Source organism: Somniosus microcephalus, chromosome 1, assembly GCF_052327205.1.
Source record: "Somniosus microcephalus isolate GS21.2 chromosome 1, FLI_Smic_1.0, whole genome shotgun sequence".
Taxonomy (NCBI): Eukaryota; Metazoa; Chordata; class Chondrichthyes; order Squaliformes; family Somniosidae; genus Somniosus; species Somniosus microcephalus.
In genome coordinates, this window is record NC_140987.1 from 177,955,185 (window position 1) to 177,970,898 (window position 15,714).

The 15,714-nt window shown below is 45.5% G+C and overlaps 1 protein-coding gene across 6 annotated transcripts in view; it reads left to right on the forward strand.

The window, feature by feature from the left end:
• Positions 1 to 4,792: 4,792 nt before the first annotated feature.
• nudt12 (nudix (nucleoside diphosphate linked moiety X)-type motif 12) overlaps positions 4,793 to 15,714 on the forward strand; it is a 36,964-nt gene continuing 26,042 nt past the window's right edge. For 2 of the 6 annotated variants that reach the window (XR_015078352.1, XM_085987653.1), the window contains exons 1-2: positions 4,793 to 5,019; positions 7,159 to 7,380. Coding sequence is in view for 5 of the 6 variants with exons in the window: in XM_085987653.1 (XP_085843779.1) it covers positions 7,175 to 7,380 (206 nt within the window). In the remaining variant the exon portion in view is untranslated. Of the gene's footprint in view, positions 5,129 to 7,158; positions 7,381 to 15,714 lie in introns of all 6 variants that reach the window. The other 4 variants (XM_085987661.1, XM_085987620.1, XM_085987631.1 and 1 more) reach the window with 4 other exon arrangements.

Below are 15,714 nucleotides of genomic sequence, written 5' to 3' on the forward strand. Positions count from 1 at the left end.
TCTTGTTTATTGCTGCACTTAAAGACACAAGTGCTGTAGGTGAATAAACCTAACTTGCTTTAACCATTAAACTCTGGTCTGCATGTCTAATGGACCACTGGATCCGGGCCTGCTTCAACTTGTTACAATTGTTAATGAGTTATAATTTGTGGTGGGTAGAGGTGAGGAGAATATTGTTTTTTTTTCCAGTTTTTTTAATTTAAAATTTGAACATTTTACAGTAAATCACATTTACAGAGCTCAAGTCTCAGCTCTTTGTACAAAGTCACAAGCCCTCATGCCTACAAGGCAGGGGTCCCAGTCTCTACAAGCTTCTTGGTCGTCTTCACTTGATCATCCGGATAATGGGTCTCCAGGAATTCACACAGATGAGGGTCAGTGCTCCCAGTGGAGGGTTTATGCAGATCCGGCAGACTCTGGTTGACATTCTTCTCCATCTGCAGGGCTCTCTGCATCGCCGAGCGGAGCCTCCCACTCTCCCGACCGAACAAGTGGACTGTAAAAAAGCTTAAAAGACCCTAGATTAATATTTAAAACTTATCAAATTAAATTAAAATCACCCCGGCCAGGGTGATGATGCACTCCAGTCCCCGCGGCGCCCACCAGTCTCAGAAGGCCTCAAGCATGCCGGCGGAGGAGGATATTGTTAAGAGAAGTCAAGCAGCAAGGTAATAAAGATATTGACTAAGGTTTTGGCTGCAAAGGAAAAGGAGGGTTGGAGGCGAGTAATGTTGCATAGGTGGTGGAAGTCAGTATTAGCAATGAGTGTAGGAAAGAAAGCTCAGCTTGGGATCTAGTATTATTCCAAGGTTTTATACCTCCACCTCCAGACTTAGTTTGAGATGGCAGCTGAGGAGGTTGATGGAGTCAAGACGAGAGCTACCTTGGTGCTAGTGGGATCCAAAGAGAATGGCTTCAGTTTTGTTAACTTCAGATAATTGAGGATTTAATGTCATACAGGCAGTTGGAATGTAGCAACAGCCTTGGATCAATAGAGTAGGTGCTGAGATAAAGCTGAGTGTCATTGGCATGCATGTGGAAATTGGACGTATGCTTCTGGATGATGTCATTGATAGGTAGCATATAAACATTGAAGAGTAGGAAACCAAGGATGGGGTCCTGTGGTACACAAGTGGTTACTGTACAGACACTGGAGGAGACATAGGCTGTGACATGCATAAGTTCAACCAGGAAAGAAGTGGACTGCAGAGGAGATAATGTGGGAGATGAAGAAGCCAATGGTGTCAAAGGCTGCAGAGAGGTCACAAAGGGTGAAGAGTGACATCAAGATCAATGCCCCAGTCGCACAGGAGCTGGTTTGTAAATAACCAGTGTCTTCTCAGTACTGTTGATGGGACTGAAACTGGATTTAGAGTCTAGAACATAGTGGGGTGAAAGAAGTGGAAGCATAGTTGTGAGTTACCAACCACTCTAGGACTTACCGAAAAGTAGTATTCATGAATTTAGATAATCACAAGCATCCTGTACATCGTGCAAGGACCAGCTGCTTTTAATGAAAAGATAAAGCTAGTTTGTAATGTTGCATTTAGACAAATTGAAGGCCATTAGTTTGGACTCGAGGTGGGGTTTATAGTATTGATTGTAAAGTCAAATCTTTGCATCATAAGATCACACAGGTGGATTTGGCCCATTCAGTGCCAATCACTTTTCCTTAGCATCCCATTCCAATAATGGTGAACACCCGTGTGAAGAAATAATTCCTGATGTCTCTCCTAAACTTACTCTTCATAACTCTGATCATGAGCCTTCTGTCATAAGTCAGAGGGACAAATTTAACTCATGAAAATGCCCTTTAGAAAGGTCTATGTGCAGTGAAGTACTTTTTCTTCCTGTGATAACGTCTATTTAACCGGAGGTGAAACTTTCCAGCTTTCAAAATTATTTCTGATTTTCCTTCACTTCAATTAAAACTATTACTTTGGTTTACAAGGATTGTCCTCTTCCCCACCTCACCCTTTTCCACCGCCCCCCGCCCCCACTGCCGCCCTGTTAGCAATGCAGTGAGCCATGACAGATTTGTAAAGAATGCAGGCTTTAGACAGCGAGTCATGCAGTCGATATTGGCATTTTAGCCATTCCATGTGAGCACTCAAGACTTTCAGCGAGCAGTTAGTTAGCTGTGGGCCATTAATGTGCTACATTGATGTTTTACAATAATTGCATCACAACCTGAGAGGTAAGGAATAAAAAGTGTGAAAAGATGTACTAAACACCATCTGATTTGTCCCAATCCTTGCTAACACCCCCTGGCCTTCTGACCAATGGTGTTCTGGTCTCTACAGATCACCACCTCATCCTTCAGTCCAGACTTTGTCATACAAGAGAGAAATGCCTGGCATTAACCTAGGCAGTGCACAGCCAGCTGCCTTTAGCGAGGGCCATAAAACAAGCTTGTTCCCTTGTCCCATTAACCTCCAAGATAATTGATTTTTCAGCAAACTGCTACCTGCCCATCAGTGACTCGAGTCATTAACACCTCTGCAGTGACTGAGTAGAGACTGCTGTTCCACACCGAATCCTGATGGGCTGAAAATCCAGTGAAAGGGATGAAGTAATACTTGGCTGTCAGCAGCTTCATCCGGTTACCAACACCATTCCACTCATATCCCTGTGATTTAATCCAACACTGGACTCCATTTCCAATGAACAAATCACTTCAGTAACACAAAACCACTTCAAAGTGATGCAGAGTCTACTACTGGTTTGACAGCAGAAGACAGGCTGGAATAACACCACCTCCAATAGTATTCTTGTTTCTTGTTCCCTGTGAGAATGAAAGCAGGATGCAGGCACATTGGGCATCCAAGGGAACAAGAATAAAGACAGCCTGTCAGGCAACTGTTTCGAGTACTTTGTGCCTAAGGGATGGTAGCACCTGTTCATGTCAAACCCTGCTTTTTATTTTGTAAAGTTTATTTCTTTGCAACTCCTCAGAGTCTCAGGACACCAGAGCATGTTTATTGCTCAAGTATAATCAGAATGAATAATTTTTCTCATTTACAACTTTAAGTTCTTGTGAAGTTAGCGTAAAGTAATAAGGCAATAATAACAGGGCAATTCATTATTTTCACACCAGCACAAGGAGGTTTTGGCTGGCACTCAAATGCTGCAATCAGCTCAGTGGTGCAAAATATATTTTGTGACAACTTCAAGTCCAAAGAAAAATGACATGATTCTACAAGACCATGAGTGGCGATGACAACATCATGCCTATAAATACAAGTTTCCCAAGGCACTTTACCACAGTCGCCTTGAAATGGAATCAACTAGGGCATATTTTCCTGCAGTCCCTGCCCACATTTCCCAGCGCTGAATAGAGCAGCAACCCAGGGTCACCCCAAGCAGAGCCTAATGCCAGCAGACAGAGCAGGATATTTAAGTGCAGTTGCAGGTCTGTGGCTGTGTGTTGGTCCTCCAAGGTTGGGACCCGTGCTGATAGAGATCACAGCCTGAAGGTCGCAATTACCTATTGATATCCTGGAGGGGATTAAAAATGTAAAATAAACACATATCTGGCAATTTTCAGCTGGTCTTCATACTCCTGTGGATCCTCCAGTCAATGGGGGCTGGGGGAAAGTCACAGTGCTATGTTTCACTGGACACAGGGGCCTTCAGTGAAAGTTCTTGCAGGAAAATGAGGCACAAATCCAGGAACATCCTGTGTGCCTCATTTGAATCTCAGCAATAGACCCGCACCTACTACAGGAGCAGGACCAGCTGCACCCTGCAAGTCAGGGAAATCAGCTCTAATAACGATCACATTTTAAAAATGCCGGGTGGGTCACATTACATTTGAAAATACATTAACAACTCCTATGTGATCTGATGAAAGCAGAATCAACCTGAAACGTTACCAGTGTCTCTCTCCACAGGTGCTGCCTGACCTGCCCAGTGTCTCCAGCAATTTCTGTTTTTACTACAGGTTTGCAATCTCATTTCTGTCCAGCAGCTTAGTTTGCAGGCTTCCAGCACTTTCAACCCTTCCAAAAAAAAGGTGGGATACACCACCTTTATTCCCCTGACGAGAACAAAAGAACAGAAAATTAAGTAAAAAGAAATACTTGAAAGACTTGTATTTATATAGCGCCTTTCACGACCACCAGACGTCTCAAAGCGCTTTACAGCCAATGAAGTACTTTGAGTGGAATCACTGTTGTAATGTGGGAAACGCGGCAGCCAATTTGTGCACAGCAAGCTCCCACAAACAGCAATGTGAAAATGCCCAGATAATCTGTTTTTGTTATGTTGGTTGAGGGAGAAATATTGGCTATGACACCGGAGATAACTCCCCTGCTCTTCTTCGAAATAGTGCCATGGGATCTTTTACATCCACCCGAGAGAGCAGTCGTTTAATGTCTCATCCAAAAGACAGCACCTCCGACAGCGCAGCACTCTAAAGGAAGTAAAGGAAGAAAAGCATTGTGTACCACAAAAAAAATCAGAGTGGGAAAGAAGCTGTAACAAGACAGGTTTTTGGGGGTCCATGAACAATGCCACTGAAAAACACCTACATTGTGTGCTACATGGTACAACACTCCGGACATTATAGAATAGATTGTCCTCAACTCTCTGTGAGCAACGTCGCAGGACATCCGCTAACCTAAATACTAAGAATTGCACGTGACTGTTCAAAAATTAGGTTAACTTAGTCTTTAAATTTGCAATCCGGTGTCTCTGTTACTGTGAGCAATGGAAATGAGGAAGTTCAATCGTAAGAACTACAACTCCCGTAATGCAAAGACTGACGAGGCCGAGAAACACCCAGTAGTAAATGATTACATTTCAGAGGACAAGATTTTTAATTATTTCTGCGTTTAGTGCAGATGAACCTCGATATTTTATATTTAAATAGAAGCTTTAAATTTCAGCCCGCAGATATTATTGCGAAATGCACAAAGTCCGCCGACCTGGAGCTGCGAACTGCGACCCGGGGAAGCTGCTGGTCTCACACTGACACCGACCGCTCCCCAGCCTGACGCTTCAGTTCTGCTTTTGGTCGTAAGTGCGCGCCTTGTTTTGCAGCTGTGACCATTGAACAAGTCGCGGCTCGTGCTCCGGCTCAGTCCCGGGACCGCGTTCCATTTGCCCACTGTGCCCTTGAAGGCAAGTGAGCCACTTTGATTAGGTTTTAGCCAGTTAGTTATTTATTGTTTTGAAGGGCACAGATGGTAACATCTCAGACTGAGGGCTAAAACAGTACCTTATTTCTGCGTGATTACAGTCCAGGAATTCAATCCCACCGCCAGTAACCCGGCGGGGGGAACAGTGAAGTTTTGGGAGTTGCAGAAATGGGTTGATCAAATAAAAACAGGAGTCCTTTAAGACTAGGGTTACTTAATCAATTGGTGAGATGGCGAGGATATCCTCGGCACGCAAGGCATCTATCGCTTCTGCATTGCAGGACACGGGCCTTTTCTCTATAAAGAGCCAAATTGTATTATGAACAAAGTGTTTTTTTTAATAGAAATACGTGGGTGTGATTGCAAGGCTTTTTCTTCCATATCGAATCAAGTGGGGAATCGTATACTCAACTTGTCATCCTACTCCATTACACACAACACTGATTCAATTCTGTTTAGCTTCCCAGCAGGCAGCTTTTATGTCTCTGGTGAAGGATAATAAACTGTACTCTCCATTCCCACCCCATACATGGAGTAAATAGAGGAGGCTTCAAGGCAATGAATGCAGATGCTGGAAGTCTGAAGTATAAACAGAAAATACTGGAAACACTTAGCAGGTCAGGCAGTATGTGTGGAGAAAGGAAACTAGGATTAGCATTTCAGGCCCTTCGTCAGAACCGGAAGATGGCAAGGGGAAAGGATGTGGTGAAAATGAGTACATACACAAAACATAATGACCTGTAAAGTGATTAGGTGAGAACAAGAGATGATAAAATGACAAGTGATAGTAGAGTAAGATACTGAACAATGATCCCCATCCCATGCACCAACCCACAACTTCCATCAGTCCTAAAAGCACTATACACTCATCCTTCATTACCCTGCTCTCCAAGAGAAAATGGGAACTGTGGTTAAGGTGTGAAGTTGTTAAAGTCAATATTAAGGCCAGAGATTGCAACGTGCCTAGTAGAAGGATGAGGTGCTCTTGCTCGAGCTTCATTGGAACAGTGTAGAAGGCCAAGGACAGAGTTTAGAGTGACAGTATGATGGATAATTAAAATGGCAAGCGACCAGGGGCTCTGGGTCGCACTTGCAGATGTAACGGAGGTGTTCAGCAAAGCTGTCACCCAATTTGTTTGGTCACCCCACTGTGGAGCAGACCACATCACGAGCAGCGAATACAGTATAATAGGTTGGAAGAAGTACAAGTAAATCATTGACTGACCCAGAAGGATATTTGAGGTCATTTGCTATTTATGGCATGAGTGGTAAAACATAGGTGATGAAGTAGTAAGCAAATTACAGGAGCCTGTCACACCAGTGTAACTAAAGTTGTGACATCCCTGTTCTTCTAAGCTTTCTGTTTGTACAGCAGATTTTTTAAATTACATAATTTATTTATTGAGACCATAACAGTGTCACCCATATAAAGAATATTGATATTTATAATGTTTTTCTATATACTTTAATATATTGGTCTTTAATGGATGGTTTGTATCTATTTATTGTAAAGCTTTTGATTCAGACACCTAGGCAAATTACAAATGTTAACTGCAAAATAGTCATTGTTAGTAATTAGTGTTTTAAAATTTAAAAAAAGGACAGAGTCTGTGTGTTAAAACCATCCCGTGCACAAAGCACCCATCAAGGAGTATTACTGAAATAAAAATAGAAAATGCTGGAAATACACAGCTGGTCAGTCAATATTTGAAAGAGAACGGGCAGGTTAACTCTTTGTGTGTGACCTGTCATCATAACTAGAGATGAATAGTTCTGATGAAAGGTCTCACCTGAAATATCCTATCTTTGTGTTTCTCATTTTCAGCTTTTAATTCATATTTGTAGCATTTCTGTTTTTCTTTTTATAAATAATTATTACTGCTCAGCAACAAAAAAAGGTAGCCTTTGTATTTTTTAAGTATTTAATACTCCCATATTCCTCACATTAATTCCTCATATACAACAGTCTACATTATCCGTATTGAATGTAATTTGCTCATTATGTATACTTTGCCAGGTGAGACAAAATAAAGATGGCGGAGGCTGAAAACAATCCGAAGAAAGAAATGATCACCCAGTTCCACAAGACTGCAGCTGAAGGAGATGCAGCAAAATTGTCTGCTCTGCTAAATTATTCTATCTCTCTCATCGATGAAGTGGGTGAGAAGGGCTGGACCGCCTTGATGTACGCTAGCAGGAATGGCCATTTTGAGGTGGTTCAGCTGCTTCTTGAAAAAGGGTAAAGAGGCAATTTTAATGAATAATTTGAGTAATATCTCAGAATTATAGCTAAGTACAGTGTGTTGTGTATGTACCTTTAAGAGAGAACTGATTTTATACTGTAGTACCGGCAGTGACCACACCTGTATATAAAGCCATAGCAGGCTTCTGTACTTTCAGTTTAAGCTTACCCTCTGTTCAGTAAATACCTGTTATTATTGTTCTCCTGCAGTCCATGTATTATTGATACGCGGACACTACACTGGCGACGAGCAAGTTCGAACTCACCTGCAGTATTGCATCACCTCACGGGGATCTTTCCCTGAAAAGAAGCTTCTTGGAGGTCGAAGTCAGAGCAATGGGCGTCGACCGCGGGCAACCGCCCAGGGATACATCGGAGTTCGGAGATTTGCAGGGGAGGCTGTGGAGAGCTGGGCTTGGCTCCCCAGTCGAGGTGTTCCAGCAAATCGTGCTGGTAGCAGGTAGTGCGCTGACCCTTCCAGACTGCGGCGGGCTCGAGCTCGATTGAGCGGCTCGGCAAAGGGGCCGTGCAGCGTCATCGGGAGAAAAAGAGAGAGAGAGGGTGGAGCGCACAGGGCGCGGTCGGTGCTCAAGAACCGGGCAGCGTAGGGAAAATAAAACAAGGGGAAGGAAAAGTGAGACGCGCCGAAGCCGCGGGTCGCTGTCTTACCCTGTAGAACGCTAGGAGCAGCGTGGCAGCAAGGGGAAGAAGGAAAAGCGCGGGAGGCGCCATTTTATTCCATTGGGGAAGAAGGAAAAGCGCGGGAGGCGCCATTTTAATCCATTGGGGGAGAAGAAAAAGCGCGGGAGGCGCCATTTTAAACCACCCAAGATGCCGAAGAGTGGCAGTATCACTACTTTCGACAACGAGGTAGAAGACTGGACCACGTATGTGGAAAGAATTGAAGTGTACTGCAAGGCAAATGAGGTGGCCGATGGAAAGAAGGCGTCGGTATTATTAAATTTCATGGGCGCGAGAACGTACGGCCTATTGCGAAATTTAATTACCCCAGCTAAACCAAGGGAGAAAAGTTTTGAAGAGATTGTTAATATCTAACAGGAACACCTAAACCCTACACCGCTGCTGATAGCAGAAAGATTCAAGTTCCATAAAAGAAACCAGCACAAAGATGAGAGCAATGCTGACTATCTTACGGAACTATGCAAGTTGTCGAGGCACTGCCAGTTCGGAGCAGGACTGGCAGACACCTTGCGGGATAAGTGTTAAATCTGTGAGTTGTTCAAGTAATTAATACTCAGACTTAATCAGTAACAATAAAACAGGTCTTTACTGGTTGGAGGTAGGGACTATACGTAGGTCTTTACTTCATGCCCACAGGCGGGAACTGAGGGGAGATCAGTACCCACAGTACTATTTATACCCCTATGGCCAGGAGTGGTACTGCGTATCACTACGCCCAACAAGTAGTGCAGTCCTGTCCATAGGTTCAAAGTAGCACACATATTACATACACAACATTCCTCCCTTCCTAGCTTTACAGTCATCTCCCCATTTAACATAACGTAATAACATATATACATATATAACATCAGGTTTACATAACAGAATAACATAGATACATAGATAACTTCATGTCAAAACAGATCACAGATTCAGTCTCTGCGGAAAACAGTTCACAGATTCAATCTCTGTGGTGGAGTCGGTTCACGTTGCTGGAGTGACTCATTCAATAGTCCTTCCATGGATTTAACAGTTTGAACTTCCGAACTGAATTGGCTCCGTTCGGAGGGACCACGTGTGTGATCTGGTAGAGGTAATAATGGTTCAGATGGGTCATCTTCTGTTTCGACTTTTCCTTTTCTGCTTCTTGGAGACTGGGCTCCACTGTCAGCTGCCAGCTGCATGCGCAGTTCCTCCTTCTCTCCCTCCTTTTTCCGTAGTAGAACCACCTTCTCCCGATGTTCCGTAGACTTTCGGTGCTCCTCCATGATTTCTGTATGGTGGGAGTCGAAGTTACAAGTTGGGCAGGACAGGACATAGTAATATTCGGTGTCGTCCTGATCTAGGCCAGCGAGAGGGTCTTCTATTTCCTCCATACCCAGCTGGGCGTTAGCCAGCTTTTGTTCCAAGTCCAGACATCTTTCCTGAAGAGACTTCTTCATGCGTACCTCTTCATCCAGCTTTTTCTGGGCTTTCAGCAAGTCGTTTACTAATGACCTCATTTGAGATTTTACTACTTCAACTTCTTTTGGAGATTGATTGATCGGACTATTCAATCCCTCTACCGGAGCAGCTGTTTCAGCGGTCTGTTCTACGTTGACGTGAGTCAGCGTACTTTTGGCATCCAAGGGCTGCTCTGTTGCAGTCATCTCAGTCTGTGTTGCCACCTCAGCTCTTCCAATAACCTTTGAGAGCTCCGAACCCCTTTCGTTTGAATATTGAAGTTCGTGTTCAAGTTTTTCCCATTTCAGAGTCCTGTCCTTCAGCATATGCAGGAGTTGGCTGACCGTTAACTCCTCTGACATCAGACGTTTTGTGTGCTCCTGCTCCATTTTCTCCATCAGCTGCTTCTGTTGTCTTTCCAGATTCTCCAACTCTATATCAAAGAACTCTTTCGTTGCATTCAACTCTTGCTCACAACGGCGAAGCATTTGTTCTAATTGCTGTTGTAGTTTGAAATGGAGTTGAGTTCGAGCCCGGTGTCCCTCAGAAATGGGCACATCAGTAGACTTGCCAGACTCAGAATCCACAGTTAAACTATGTTGTTGTTGCTCAGTGGAATTCTGTGCTGAAACTTTGTCTTTTGCACCTGAGTTGGGCTTACCATCATCCGTTCCAGAGTCTGGGCCGACTATCTTCACTGAGTTCTCACTCGTTATTGTTTGTAGGAAATGCCAGTCCATATTCATTTTCCTAATCCACTCCCGTCCTAGTAGTGGAGAACCTCCTTCAGATATCACATATAAGTCCATTATTTGACTGTCTTCGCCCTTGTGGACCACTGCAACCTCTATTTTCCCGATGGGGTACACTCTTTGCCCCGTGTATGTTTTCAATATAATCCCCGTATCCTGTAGGGGAATATGTTGGAATAACTTTCCGTAATCTTTCTTATTTATGACCGTCAATGCCGATCCAGTGTCCAATTCCAGTTTTACTTGGACTCCTTCTATCTGAAGAGTGACCCAAATTGTCTGGAGGTCTGCACCCTTACCAGCGTTGAGTACTCTTAAGCTAGCCAGTTCATTACAGCTTAAGCTAGCCAGTTCATTACTGCTAGCGTCTGAATCGGACTCCTGTTCGGTCACCTTGTGTACCTTTGCGTATTTTCCTTGCGGTGACTTCTTGTTGCTGGTCTTCTTCCCTGACCTGCATACTCTAGCTATATGTCCAAGCCTACCACAAGTTCTACATTCTTGGTTTTTAAACCAACACTGGTTCTGATCATGCGTTGTCTTTCCACAACGATAACATTTGCCAGAACTCACACCCAATTTGTGTGCACTGAGCTCCGGTGACCGTAGCTGCATTACTGCCGTGCCTCTCGCTGCGGCTTCGTGTGCTGCTGCCATAGTGACCGCCTTCTCAAGCGTTAGCTCATTCTCCTCGAGCAGTCGCTTTTGTGTATCCTGTTTAAATAAACCACACACAAATTTGTCTCGAAGTGCCTCTGTCAGTCCCGTTCCAAACTGGCAATATTTCGCTAATTTACGCAATTCCAGCAAATAATCAGCATTGCTTTCATGCTGTAGCTGCCTTCTGTCGTAAAATTTAAATCGTTCCGCTAGCATCAGCGGCGTGGGGTTTAGATGATCTTTCAGGACAGTAACAATCTCATCGGACGTCTTATCTGCCGGTTCATCTGGTGATAACAGGTGTTTCAATTGCCCGTATGTCTTCGCACCCATTAAATTTAATAATGTTAGAGCTTTATCTTGGTCACGAATTTTATTGGCCTTACAATAATTTTTTACTCTTTCAACATATATGGCCCAATCTTCGAGGTCACTATCAAAGGTGCTAATATTCCCGTGTTTAGGCATTGTAGATTTGCAATTTCTCAGATTTTCTTTTCTTTACTTGTTATCAAAGATGGCGGCTTCCCGCTCTTGCCGTCGTCCTCCGCCCACAAAATGGCGGTTTTCCCGCGCTTGGCGGTCTTCACCCGTCCCCCGACGCCGTCTCCCTTCAGCCCCCCGAGTGCGGCCCTTATCTTCGCCGCGATCGCCCGAGTGCGGCCCTTATCAGCGGATGCGATCGCTGGATCGCGAAGCGGCTCTCGGCTCTTATCAGGAGATGCGATCGCTCCGTTGAAACACCTCCCGCTCGAAGCGGCTCTCGCGCCCTATTCCTCCAGCTCCCCCAGCCCCGTTCGTGCGGCCAACGCGGTCGACTGCCTGTCGCGTCGCTGCCCGGCTCAGACAACGGCTTACCCACCACCAAGCTGGAGAAGAAGCTGACGGTCGCCGATGGAGGCTCCGAGGTCAGGATGTCTTCCAGTGGGGTGGAGAGGGTGGAAACCTCTCTGCAACGTCCTGGCTGTGGACGAAGCTGCCGTGGAGTGACTGCCGCAGGGTCCGAATCAGACTCGTCGCCAGTGTTAAATCTGTGAGTTGTTCAAGTAATTAATACTCAGACTTAATCAGTAACAATAAAACAGGTCTTTACTGGTTGGAGGTAGGGACTATACGTAGGTCTTTACTTCATGCCCACAGGCGGGAACTGAGGGGAGATCAGTACCCACAGTACTATTTATACCCCTATGGCCAGGAGTGGTACTGCGTATCACTACGCCCAACAAGTAGTGCAGTCCTGTCCATAGGTTCAAAGTAGCACACATATTACATACACAACAATAAGTTTGTCTGCGGGCTCCAGAGTGAAGGAACCCAGAAACGACTACTTTTGGAAAAGGACCTGACGCTAGAACAGGCTTTCAGCGTGGCAGTATCCTACGAAGCAGCAGCACGGGGAGCTGCGGAAATACAACAGAAACCACAAGAATACAGCGCTAACGAAATGGCATATGGAGCAGAAAAGTGCTATCGCTGCGGCAGAACAACCCATGATCAGAAGGACTGCTGGTTTAAGGACAAAGTATGCAGGCAATGTGGGAAAATGGGACACATAGCAAGAGTCTGCAGGTCGGGAAAGAAAACCAACACTAAAAGAACTACTAAGGAAAAGTACAAGAAAGTAAAAAAAATGACAGACAGTAGTTCAGATGATCAGGAGAGTGATAATGACTCCGGGAACAGGAGACTAAGTTGTCTAAAGTTACACAACGTGATCGCAAAGGAGGATCACCGAACCATTTGGGTCACCCTCATGATAGCAGGGTCCCAAGTAAAGATGGAATTGGACACAGGATCAGCCCTAACTGTCATGAATCGACGAGACTATGAGCGGCTATTCTCACACATACCCTTGAAGGACACGTCCATTGTATTGAAGACATACACAGGGCAAAAAGTCTACACCAGAGGAAAAATAAGGGTGCCAGTTAAATACAACGGCAAGGAAACACAGAAACTGTATCTATATATACTACAAGATGGAGGACCACCAGTATTGGGACATGAATGGATCCGAAAAATACAATTGGATTGGCATTCCATTCAGGCGCTAACTGTGACTGACAAAAAGGATGACGACGTCACCCCTGGACGACTGTCAAAAATTCTAACTGACGCGAAAGAGGTGTTCCAACAAGGACTTGGGACTCTAAAAGGAGTAACGGCAACGATAAAAATCGAAGATAACGCAAATCCAAAATTTTTTAAGGCCAGACCGGTACCGTACGCGATCCACCCAGCCGTTGAAGCAGAGCTGGAGAGTCTGGAGCGTTCGGGTGTGCTGTCCAAGGTGGACTGGAGCGAGTGGGCCACACCCATCGTTCCTGTAATGAAGAAATCATTGAGCAGCACGCCTGGGGAGCTGAAGAAGGTTCGCATCAGTGGGGACTTCAAGGTAACTGTGAACCCAGTCCTGCACACAGTACAATATCCACTTCCACGGATAGAAGATTTTTTCACCTCACTATCTGGAGGGAAACGCTTTACAAAGATTGCTCTGGCCCAAGCGTATCTACAAATGGAGGTGGAAGAAGCATCTAGGAAATACCTCACGATAAACACTCACAAAGGTCTTTACCAGTACAACCGACTGGTATTCGGGGTAGCATCAGCTCCGGCTATTTGGCAGAGGGCGATGGAACAAGTCCTGCAAGGGATCCCGGGGACCCAGTGTTATTTGGACGACATCCTGGTTACGGGCGAAAATGATAGTGAACACCTTGCCAACCTGGAGCAGGTGCTCACTAGATTACAAGAATATGGGCTACGAGCCAACCGCCCCAAATGCGAGTTCTTCAGGAGACAAATCTCGTATTGTGGCCACATGATTGATGAGGAAGGGTTGCATAAGTCCCCAGACAAGATTGAGGCAGTAGTCAAGGCTCCAGCACCGGAAAATGTGTCGCAACTGAGGTCGTTCCTCGGGTTGGTGAACTACTACCATAAGTTCTTGCCGAATTTATCTACAATTCTGCACCCACTGAACGCCCTGCTGCAAACTGGAGTAACATGGAAATGGAGTGATGAGTGTAAGCGTGCCTTTCAGAAATGTAAATGCCTAATCACTTCAAAAGAAGTATTGGCCCACTACAATCCAACACTACCAATTTGGTTGGCATGTGATGCGTCTCCCTACGGCATTGGAGCGGTGCTGTCACACAAATTCCATGACGGTTCAGAGAGGCCAATAGCCTTTGCGTCACGCTCGTTAACCTCAGCCGAGCGTAACTATGCCCAAATTGACAGGGAGGCCCTCAGCCTGGTGTGGGGGGTGAAGAAGTTCAATCACTATCTGCACGGGCAGAAATTCACCCTACTGACTGATCATCAGCCTCTGGTCTCCATTTTTAACCCAAAGAAGGGCGTTCCGGTGATGATGGCGCAACGGCTGCAAAGATGGTCACTTTTTCTAGGGGCACATCAGTACGACATAGAGTACAGGGGTACGAAACAGCATGGAAACGCTGATGGGCTGTCGCGCCTACCGTTGCCTACGGTGGAGGAAGCACCTGCAGTGGACCCTGTTGAGATATTCTATTCGACCATAGTCGAATGTCTACCTGTTACAAACTCAAGTATAGAGAAGGAAACCCGAAATGACCCGACACTCTCTCGGGTCTATGATTTGACGGTGAAGGGATGGCCAGCACATGGTGACTCACTGTTGCCAGCATTCTCGCCAAGGAGAGAACAGCTGTCAGTGTGCCGGGGGACCTTGATGTGTGGATCCCGAGTGGTAATTCCACCCAAGTTGAGAGATAGAGTGCTCAATGAGCTTCATGAGGGTCATCTGGGAGGGGTAAAAATGAAGAGCCTAGCCAGGGCGTTTGTGTGGTGGCTGGGAATCGATAAAGAAATCGAGGCTATGACCAAGAGATGCACAGGATGCCAGAAGGTCCAAAACGCTCCACCACAGGCCCCGCTACACCCATGGGAGTGGCCCTGATCTCCAGGGCAACGGGCACACATTGATTTTGCTGGTCCATTTATGGACTCAATGTTTTTAATCGCCGTGGATGCCCATTCGAAATGGCCAGAGGTCATCAAAATGTCCTCCACCACCACGGAGAAAACTATTGCAGTCCTACGGACCATCTTCGCCAGGAATGGCTTGCCAGAACAGATTTTCTCCGACAATGGACCACAGTTTGTGTCCGAGGATTTCCGGAGGTTCCTGAGGAATAATGGGGTGAAACATTACACATCTGCCCCATATCATCCAGCCACAAATGGATTGGCTGAGAGGTTTGTTCAGACCTTTAAAAAGGCAATAAAGGTGATGTATAACGACGACATACCACTACAACACAAGGTGGATAATTTCTTGTTTGCTTACCGGAATGCGACACATGCAGTCACCAACCAAGCTCCAGCCATAATGTTCTTCAACCGAAGGCTAAGATGTCGCCTGGATTTGCTCAAACCAAACATAAGACGAGATGTTGAGGATAAGCAATTCCAGCACATCAATGAGAAGCCAACCAGGAGCTTCAAGATAGGGCAACCAGTCTTGGCCCGCGACTACCGAACAGAAAAATGGCAGCCAGGAACGATATGCACACAGCAGGGACCACTAATGTACACAGTGGACGTTGGAGAGAGCATCGTGAGACGCCATGCTGACCAGATTCTAGAGTCACAGGAACAAGCCAAACCCATACCACGAGCATGTGCACCTGGTAATGAACCCAAAGTACAGATTGCGTCTACCTCAGAATCAGTGGTATTGGAAGCTGACGAACCAACCAATGACAATGAGCCAGAATCGACTCCGCCGCAAGAACAGGATACTCGA